We start from the raw sequence: 9,856 nt of genomic DNA on the forward strand, positions 1-9,856 counted from the left end.
ATATATAATAGTTTTATCTTACTGAGCACAAGATAAATATGTAATATTTTAGAATTAGCACAAATACGGAATGATTGACATTAATCTCAAACAGTGGTTCTTAATCTTTTTAGCGGTACCGAACCCAACCAGTTAATGCGCACATTCAACGAACCCTTCATTAGTGAAAAATAAATATCTATATTTTTTTTACAAATTCAAGATATTTAAAAAAAAACAATTGATTAAAAACAGAAAAAAGTAAATACACTTTCAAGACATAAGTATACTTTTTTTTTTTTTTTTTTACGTACTATCACCACAGTCACACATTGACGACGAAGCAAACTAAATTCCCACAGCATTGATTGGACAAGCAATGTAATGTGGTCATCCACAGCCAGTGATGGCCAAGCAGGCATGTCATAACTAATTGACATGTTGAGTCACGTGTGTCTTACCCTCCATGGCAGAGGCTCTGTCGAACCCCTGAGACCGACTGAACTCAGGTTAAGAACCACTGATCGAGAACATTGTGACATGTTTCATGTCTGTATGTAAAGATATTTACGTTTTGTCATGTGGCATCTGTAAGATTAGGCCTGCTCTGAATACAACTTGTCCTCTATAGCATCAATTCTTTTTGCTCGATCCTCAGGGAGTTCTTTACCAGATTGAGCTTTCAGTGGCCTGTAGGCCAGAGTCTTTTGAGCGATAACATCACATTTAACACACCTGCTCTGCTTTTCCACCCAAAGAGCTTTTATCACTTACAAATCAGTCACTTGACACCAGACAGCGAAACAGCTAATTCGACGTTTTCCTCACTTTTGTTACCAGTGGCTAAAACATGAATGGCGGTGAGTTGAATTATATTGAGGGACAGTACATTTACGCTGTTGGGCAAGATGTCCATGTGAATAATTGAGAGTTTATCTGATTGACATGGAGATCTTTTCAAATTTGGCATGTGCAAAAGGCTCAACATTTTTTTAAACTATATATATATATATATAATATCTATATTTTTTTTACAAATTCAAGATATTTAAAAAAAAACAATTGATTAAAAACAGAAAAAAGTAAATACACTTTCAAGACATAAGTATACTTTTTTTTTTTTTTTTTTACGTACTATCACCACAGTCACACATTGACGACGAAGCAAACTAAATTCCCACAGCATTGATTGGACAAGCAATGTAATGTGGTCATCCACAGCCAGTGATGGCCAAGCAGGCATGTCATAACTAATTGACATGTTGAGTCACGTGTGTCTTACCCTCCATGGCAGAGGCTCTGTCGAACCCCTGAGACCGACTGAACTCAGGTTAAGAACCACTGATCGAGAACATTGTGACATGTTTCATGTCTGTATGTAAAGATATTTACGTTTTGTCATGTGGCATCTGTAAGATTTTTTTGTTGGCGGTATTCACAGCACACAAGTGATGAAAAAATATTCATGAATTCCTTGTTGGTTCAATGTAGGTGGTCTACTTCACTGCCACATTTCCATATGTCATGCTGCTGGTGTTGCTTGTTCGTGGACTGACATTGCCCGGTGCCAAAGAAGGAATCAAGTTCTACCTCTACCCAGATGTATCCCGGCTCAGCGATCCAATGGTAACATCACGTTGCCTCTTTGTACAAGCTGTTGTCAGTCTACTTCTCAATGACAGGGTTTGCTCACTGAAAATTTGAAAATACCTTTGTGTCAGGTTTGGCTGGACGCCAGCAGTCAGATCCTGTTCTCCCATGGAATCACGCTTGGGATTCTGACAACTTTAAGTAGCTACAACAAGTCCACCAATAACTGTTACAGGTACACGTCTCACATCGTCATAAGCAGTTTAGCACCATCACAGTTATGATTAAAAAGGGACTCATTTCCAGATAAACTCTCCATATTTTTGGATCCTTTCTCCTGGATATTTAGCTGGGATTTTTTTTGGGCCTTCCTATGTGGGCTATGTACGGAGCCCCTAAGGCAGGGGTGTCAAAGTCAAATGGACGAAGGGCCAGATAAAAAATTTTGCTGCAAGCCGAGGGCCGGACTGATCGAATGTTCATTGAAAATTTTAAAAATGACCACATATTGTTTATTGAACCAAATTTAATTGACTGAAAACCTAACAAATACATTCCAATATGGTCAGATAAATAAAGCAACATTTTTTTATGGCTATGTCAGTAAACTTTAATTTTCAACAGGCACAAAAAAATTTCCTTTGTATAAAAATACTCATAACATGAATGAAAGAAGCCGATATTATTCAAGGCACTATCAATCGTCCATATTTTCTCTTTTAGCAAAAGTAGGCTAAATTTACTTAAAAGAAAATCAAATAAAAGTGAAGTAATTTTCGATCATTTACTCGAATAAAATATTTTTAAAACATAATTGGATTGAAATACAATAAAATAAAGTGCAAAAATGTATAAACCAAAAACAACACTTTCTTCAAGAAGTAACAAGCAGCAAAAGCAAATATTGCACTTTAATTTTTAAACTTGAACTGAGTAAAAACTCTTAGTATGTGATTGCACAGTATATTATAAGTAATATTCACTTCTCTGAGGCTGAGGCTGATACTCGGTGGTGTCTTAACTTTTCTACAAGTTCATCAATATTTGGGGTCAGGCTCTGAGCTGAGCAAATCCTCAAAATTGAGTGAGGGTGTTCAGCAGTAAATCGACTTCTGTGTGATGTTTTGTTCAGCTTCATCAAAGAAAATAGTTGTTCACACACACGTATGTGCTGCCAAACTTTCGACAACGTTTGAGCAGCCTGGATGCGCAGCGGGACCACTGTGTCGGGGAGGAAACCGTCAAACTGCGCAGCACGCACTGCCGTATCTTTGCAGAAACACTGCAATTGTGTTTCTGCTAATGCTCACGTTTAAAAAGAGTTGCTTTTTTCGGGGTAAACTTCGTCACAAACTTTAAGTATACCGTTTTTAATGAAATCCCCCTTCCCCCTCCATGTCCATGTTCTTGTTTGCGTGTTTCGTTTCATGATGTCGTCTCAGATTACACAATTTCAATCGCGCCACACTTTCTCCACACAGAAGACACACAGGTTTTCCAGCTACGTCCATGAACATGTTCTTCGACTCTCACCTTGTTTGAAACCCCCGGTTCTCAGTGTCCACCTTCCGTTTTGCCATTTTTGATGGGTATCTGAAAGCTAATGTCACTGTTATGGGAACGACTGCTAGACGAATAAATATTTAAATAAAGCGGCCGACTGCTTGGCGCGTTACCGTTGCATTGTGGGAAATGTAGTATTGGTGCGTGTAAAAGATCTGTGGGCTCTCGGCTTGCTGCGGTCCGCGGGCCGGTTCTAATAATAAATCAATATCATCCCAGGGGCCACTGAAAACATTCTCGCGGGCCGGATTTGGCCCGCGGGCCGGCACTTTGACATTTGTGCCCTAAGGGGACATGGAAGGAAAAAAAAACTTTGCATTCCCTCGTGAAGTTTTGCATTCCCCTTGCAAAAATTGCGAGATAAGATAAGATAAGACCAAGTTGTCCTTAGGTATGAACGTGAGTGTAAATGCTTGTTTCTCCATATGTACTCTGAGAATTAGGGATGTTGGGTGATAAAAAATTTTTTCAGACTGGTAAAAAGTACTCAACTCTTGAGGAGCCACCCACACCGACACCAAGTACCGTTACCGCTAGTACTTTTGATACACAACGTTCTGTCAAACCATTTCTTCATTCATTCATTTTCCGAACCGCTTTATCCTCACTGGGGTTGCGGGAGGTGCTGGAGTTGGCGGGGAACACCCTGAACCAGTTGCCAGCCAATCGCAGGGCACACAGAAACGAACAAGTATTCGCGCTCACACTCACACCGAGGGACAATTTGGAGTGTTCAATAAGCCTGCCATGCATGTTTTTGGAATGTGGGAGGAAACCGGAGGACCTGGAGAAAACCCATGCAAGCACGGAGAGAACATTCAAACTCCACACAGGAAGGCCAGAGCTGGAATTGAACACGGTACCTCTGCACTGTGAGGTCGACGTGCCCACCCCTCGACCGCCTCTGTCAAACCATTGACAGATAATTTTCAAGAAAGATCCATTTGGATAGATGGTTTTCAACGTTGTGAAGTCGAGACTTTTGCAACAGCAGTTGACCAATTATGTTGCATTTGCCCAATAGGGACTGTATTTATTTGTGCCTGCTGAATGGGTCGACCAGCCTTGTGGCCGGCTTTGCTGTTTTTTCTGTCCTTGGCTTTATGGCCAAGGAGCACGGCGTGGACATATCCATGGTGGCTGAATCAGGTATAGATGCAATACACTTGGCAATACATTCAGAATGTGAAGCTTTTTCGGTATAAAGTGACAATTATTGACTTTTGTTTTTTTTCAGGTCCGGGTCTGGCATTCATCGCTTACCCTCGTGCTGTGGCTTTGATGCCTTTTCCTCAACTTTGGGCCATTTGCTTTTTTTCCATGATCATCTCTTTAGGAATCGATTCTGCGGTAAAACAAGCTTAAATGAGAAACAAATTTCCTCAGTTGAAATAAAATGTACAATTAATAACGCACACCAAAAAAATCTGTCTTCTCACCATAGTTTGTCAATGTAGAGGCACTGATCACAAACATAGTTGACACGTACCCTTCAATCTTTGAAAATAAACGTCGACGTAAACTCCTCCTTCTTGCGATCGGTGTTGCAAACTTCCTTGGTGGTCTTCTCATGGTTACAGAGGTGAGCAACCAACCTTCATGAAATACATGACGGATTTAAAAAAAAGACTCAAATGAAGTGATGGCAACATTGTTTTGGACTTTGTTTTTCAGGGAGGCCTGTATGTTTTCCAGCTGTTTGACTATTACTCCTGCAATGGGATGACTCTTCTCTTTTTTGCCATTCTCGAGTCGGTCTGCATCGGATGGATTTATGGTATGCACTCTTGATTTGACTCACCATGAGCATTGGCTGGACTCGCATGGGATTTTCGCACATTTCTGAAGACACACTGCTAATGAAGGATATTATTCCTAAAGGGGCAGATCGTCTGTATGATAACGTAAAGGACATGATTGGCTATCGTCCATGGCCTTTGATGAAATATTGCTGGAAGTACTTGGCACCGGTTATTTGCACTGTAAGTATTAGCAAAGAAGGTAGGCCTCTATTGACACTGACACGTTGTCCTATCAAGTGATCAAGAAGGATTTTTTTTTCTGTCTGGCTCCCCGGGCAGGGCCGAAGTCAAGATTAAGCAAGTTCTAATGGATACAAGTTGCCAATAGACACAGAAAACATTTTCTGGACAATATGACACTTTGTGAAAGTGTGATGAGTTGAACCCAGAAAATGTAAACGTGCAATTATTTGTTTTCATATTTTTATTACATTTTATTTCTCTGTGAAAATTTCTTGAACAGGAGGTGGGCATCTCTGATGGCGTACAGTTGGGAGCTCATGCAGAAGAAGGATTTTTTTTTGTCCTGAGTAACTCTGGAGTTTAAATGATAAATGCACATTTTTGGAGTCTGAGGGCAGCTACGTTAACAAACTAAATGACGTACACCAAACAAACAGCAAATTTTAATGGATTTGTGTGTTCCTAATTGTACATTTGATGCTGATTTTAAAAATGTATTTACTTTTTTCCGCTTGAGTACATCAGGGTTTTGGGATATTTACATTTTCTGTTTTAAATTTGACCTATAAAAGCTTGCGTGATATGCATTTTACCACGCATTATAATTTCTAGCTATGACATGACAGCAAACAATTCCACCTGTTGTCGAACCTAACCCCTAATTCATGAATATGACTGACTATATTTCAAATATATAATACATATATTCTAAATATTGTAAATTTTTTGTTGTCATGAAATTATGAAAATCAGATTTTGAAATTGTGAACCTTGCCTTTGGAACAACAGGAAAGTAATTCATAAATGTAGTTAAGAGTGGAACTATGCCACCATTACACACTTGAACTATGCCACCATTACACACTTGAAAATGTTCCCATTCGTACGTTGTTTCATATCTTTCATCTACTGGTTTCTTTTAGTGCACTTTGGTATTTGCTCTGGTGAGATACACACCGCTTAAATTCAACAACACTTACGAATACCCGTGGTGGGGCTCCGCCATTGGGGGATTCCTCTCTCTGTCGACACCCGTCACGGTGCTGTTGAGGATGCTCTATGCTGTCAGCGTCACTCCTGGAAATCTGAGACAGGTAACGGATTTTGTTAGGAAAAAAAAATCCAGAAAAAAACGGCTGTTGTATTCTTGTAGAAGAAGAGAAAGGCGTACGAATCCAAGAATGGATTCCTCATATATTTTTGAGCACAGGAAGAACAAAGTTAATCCGGGTACACACGCTCCGATCGATAATCTGGCCAGTTCCCCTTTTTTGACCAAAGCCATCATCGACTCGATTGTTGGATTTCTCTAAAAGATTATCCCGCTCGGTGAAATGTGACGAGTGTTTGTGTCGTGTGTCTCCAAAGTCATTCACCACAATAAAAATGACGAGCAAACAAATTGCAGAGATAAATCAACGGCTAACATTTCACCATCATGCTGCCTGCGGATTGAAGGACATGAGTCGCCTGAGCGTGACATGTGATGTTGTATACTTAACACACACTTAGAGAAATTAAGTGTTGCATATTAATTAGTATCTTTTTCCCCTTACTTGGTTAAATCAATGTTGACAATCGTGAGAAACGATTACTGCTACCTGGATCAGTGTCTTTGCATAGATTATCATTAATTAGTAAGCATTAACATATGATTGAAAGTAATAAGAGCAAATATGGTATTCTAGAATTGTCTGTCAAACTGGTAGGCCTTTATATCAATCAGAACCCAACAGGTTGGTGACCCCTGGCCTAGCTTCTTCTTTTGTCTGGCTGCACCTAGCTTCTCCCTGCAGGACAACTTTGGTACTACACCAGAGATTTATGTTTTTTTTGTTGTTTTTTTTTTTTTTTTTAAATGAAATGAACACATAACCTTTATTTGTCCAGGTAAAGCAATTGAGAAGTACAGGTGTTTCTTTTATCCCTGCAGAGACTGAAAATTCTGTGCACACCAGCAAAAGAACTTCTTCCTGCATCGAGGAACGCATTAAATCAAGAAGAGGACTTTCAGACGTTTTTGCACGCCGGATGAAAGGAAATCATCTCATCACGGACAGAGCCAGAGCTCAGAGACGATGTCAAACTTCAGTGCTATTAGGACCCTTTGCTAATTAACATGGAGCTCCAATTTGACTACTTTTCCAACAGGAAATTCCCATCCATTTTCAATACAGTACCGCTTATCTTTACTAGGTCAGGACGGTAAATTTATGCATGTGTGCCTGTAAAAAAAAGTATATATTATTCTACAGAATGCAAACCCAACTCCTATTAGTGTGCAAAGTTGTATACAGTATATGCTACAGTATGTAGAATGTCTACTGTATGTAGTCCCTATGTATTATGTAACTTTTTTTTTTTTTTGGCTTTAGGCTTTTTGGAAATTTACAGTTCTTCATTACTGTACAAGTCTGTGAAATAACCATTTTGGAAAGCAAATAGATGTATTCCAAACAGTTCTGCCTCCTGAGGCACACAGTACTCTGTCCTAATCATATTGACATAATGCTGAATAGGAGAATTGCCAATGTCAAAGAAAAAAAAAAACACACACACAGACGGGCTTGCTTAAAAAATACTTTTTAAAAAATGTTGAATGGAGGCAACTGGCATATTTGGGCTTGTAGAATTGTTCTTTCCTCTTGTTTGCCAATCAATGTATCATCAACATTCTAAATATAAGAAATTTAGAACTTCTTGTTTATCCTTCCGCTTTTATCTGCTCTGTGTGGTTCTGCTGATTCTTTTATCCTTGTTGTCGTAGAAATAATCTCTCAAAACATACAATTTCCAGAATTTCCCTGACATGGCAGCTCACTTGTCATTGCTGCCTCCTTTAACAAGCTATGGCATGCATTTCTATCATGTTAAAAACAGTGCTGCTTTATGAACGCCGACAATGCAAATATGCTTTAAAAACATTTCTTACACTGTTAATTAAACAGTAAAGGCAAAAAAAATAAATAAACTAGAAACATTGGAAAATAATATAGGGCAGTTATAGGTTATCGGCCACCCTGACAGCACTGGGCAGCTCCTTCAGCAAGAGACTGATAAACCCGCGTTGCAAGAAGGAGAGGTACCGCCGCTCGTTCCTGCCAACTGCTGTCAGGCTACTGAATAGGCACACCTGAAAACCTGAACTCACCCCCCCACTCACCGATTTTAAATACCACAGCCACCTTATGCAGCATATATGCAGTTGCACGTATGCTTGTGTCTTACATTTCCATTCATCCATCCATCCATCCATCTTCTACCGCTTATCTGGGGTCGGGTCGTGGGGGCAGCAGCTTGAGCAGGGAAGCCCAAACTTCCCTCTCCCCAGCCACTCCTTCCAGCTCTTCCCGGGGGATCCTGAGGCGTTCCCAGGCCAGCTGGGTGACATAGTCTCTCCAGCGTGTCCTGGGTCGTCCCCAGGGTCTCCTGTCGGTGGGACATACGCGGAACACCTCACCAGGGAGGCGTTCAGCAGGCATGGACCACCACCCCGGTCTACCAATCCAGAGGCACTCTCCCCAATGACCACGCAATGTTGCAGAGGCGTGTCAACCAGGACAGCCCCACAACATCCAGAGACTTGAGGAACTCCGGGCGGATATCATCCACCCCTGTGGCCTTGTCACCAAGGAGCTTTTTAACCACATCGGTGACTACAACCACAGAGATAGGAGAGTCCAAAGACTCTGCTTCCTAAAGGAAGGCGTGTGGGTGGAGTTTAGGAGGCTGCAATTCCCCCTCTTTAGTACTGGGTAGTTACAGTGATGCCCTAGGTAAATTCTAATCTCGGCACAACTTCTGTTTCTGATGAAACTGTTCATGCTGCAGTAAATGTATTGACTTATGTTCAACAGGAACTACAATTAAGATTTGAAAGCACAACCAACAAACTCAGGAATTTCCCCTCAGGCTCAACCAAGTGCATCTGATGTTGCATTTGCATGTCAATTGTTAAATCTTCCTCACTTGTAAACCATTAAAAAACGTCTCCCCACACATCATCATCACATCATCGGTGCCCATCATCATTTTTATGTGATCATTTCAATTTTATTCAATTGCTAATTAAGATGACGACACTACACACACAAAAAATGCAATACAGTACTTGTTTCACTCACTGTTAAACTGTGACTATGTTATAGTTTCTAGTGTACATTTTTTAAACATTGACCACATTGCGGTGTAGAGTGGATTAGCCTCACTTGAAATTAGGGCTTCAACTGAGTAAAAAAAAAATAAAAATCTGGGCCTATGGATATGAAAGCCCACCTTGATCACCTGGCTTTTAGTTAACTTCTGATTGTACATCTTCGTTGAGATATGCATATTCCTATTTTATTATTTTACAGTGGATTTCTAAGAACTTTGTAATTTATTCGAACAAAATGTGACAGAAAGTTAATATTTTTACATAATAATATATGTCTTGCGTATGGCCCTCAGATGAACAATCATCTATTTGATTGTAGGCCACTTGTGGAGGAAAATCAGTGAGGCTTTCATTTGCTGTATGTGTACAAAACCACATGTAGAGGTGTCAAATTATCGCGTTAAAAACAGTAAGACTTTAAAATGCCACTTTTTTGTGATATACCTTTTGATTTGCCTCAATAATGTAATGAATTTAAAATGAAAATAGTTTTCTCAGCAATTTTTAGATGAGATTAAAATATAGATTAATTAGATCAATTAATTACAGATCACAATTAATTAATCTCACAATGTATTTTTTT

General features: G+C 39.8%; 1 protein-coding gene across 4 annotated transcripts in view; it reads left to right on the forward strand.

The window, feature by feature from the left end:
* LOC109531474 (sodium- and chloride-dependent GABA transporter 2-like) overlaps positions 1–9,856 on the forward strand; it is a 28,697-nt gene that overhangs the window by 6,042 nt on the left and 12,799 nt on the right. For 3 of the 4 annotated variants that reach the window (XM_019895781.1, XM_019895779.1, XM_019895782.1), the window contains 9 exons: positions 1,471–1,605; positions 1,701–1,804; positions 4,157–4,281; positions 4,370–4,482; positions 4,577–4,714; positions 4,807–4,909; positions 5,014–5,114; positions 6,041–6,211; positions 7,051–7,344. In XM_019895781.1, coding sequence (XP_019751340.1) covers positions 1,471–1,605; positions 1,701–1,804; positions 4,157–4,281; positions 4,370–4,482; positions 4,577–4,714; positions 4,807–4,909; positions 5,014–5,114; positions 6,041–6,211; positions 7,051–7,152 — 1,092 coding nt within the window. In that variant the 3' untranslated portion in view covers positions 7,153–7,344. Of the gene's footprint in view, positions 1–1,470; positions 1,606–1,700; positions 1,805–4,156; positions 4,282–4,369; positions 4,483–4,576; positions 4,715–4,806; positions 4,910–5,013; positions 5,115–6,040; positions 6,212–7,050; positions 7,687–9,856 lie in introns of those variants that run through there. The other variant, XM_019895780.1, reaches the window with a different exon arrangement.

This window comes from Hippocampus comes, unplaced genomic scaffold (genome assembly GCF_001891065.2).
Source record: "Hippocampus comes isolate QL1 unplaced genomic scaffold, H_comes_QL1_v1.1 scaffold420, whole genome shotgun sequence".
Lineage (NCBI taxonomy): Eukaryota > Metazoa > Chordata > Actinopteri > Syngnathiformes > Syngnathidae > Hippocampus > Hippocampus comes.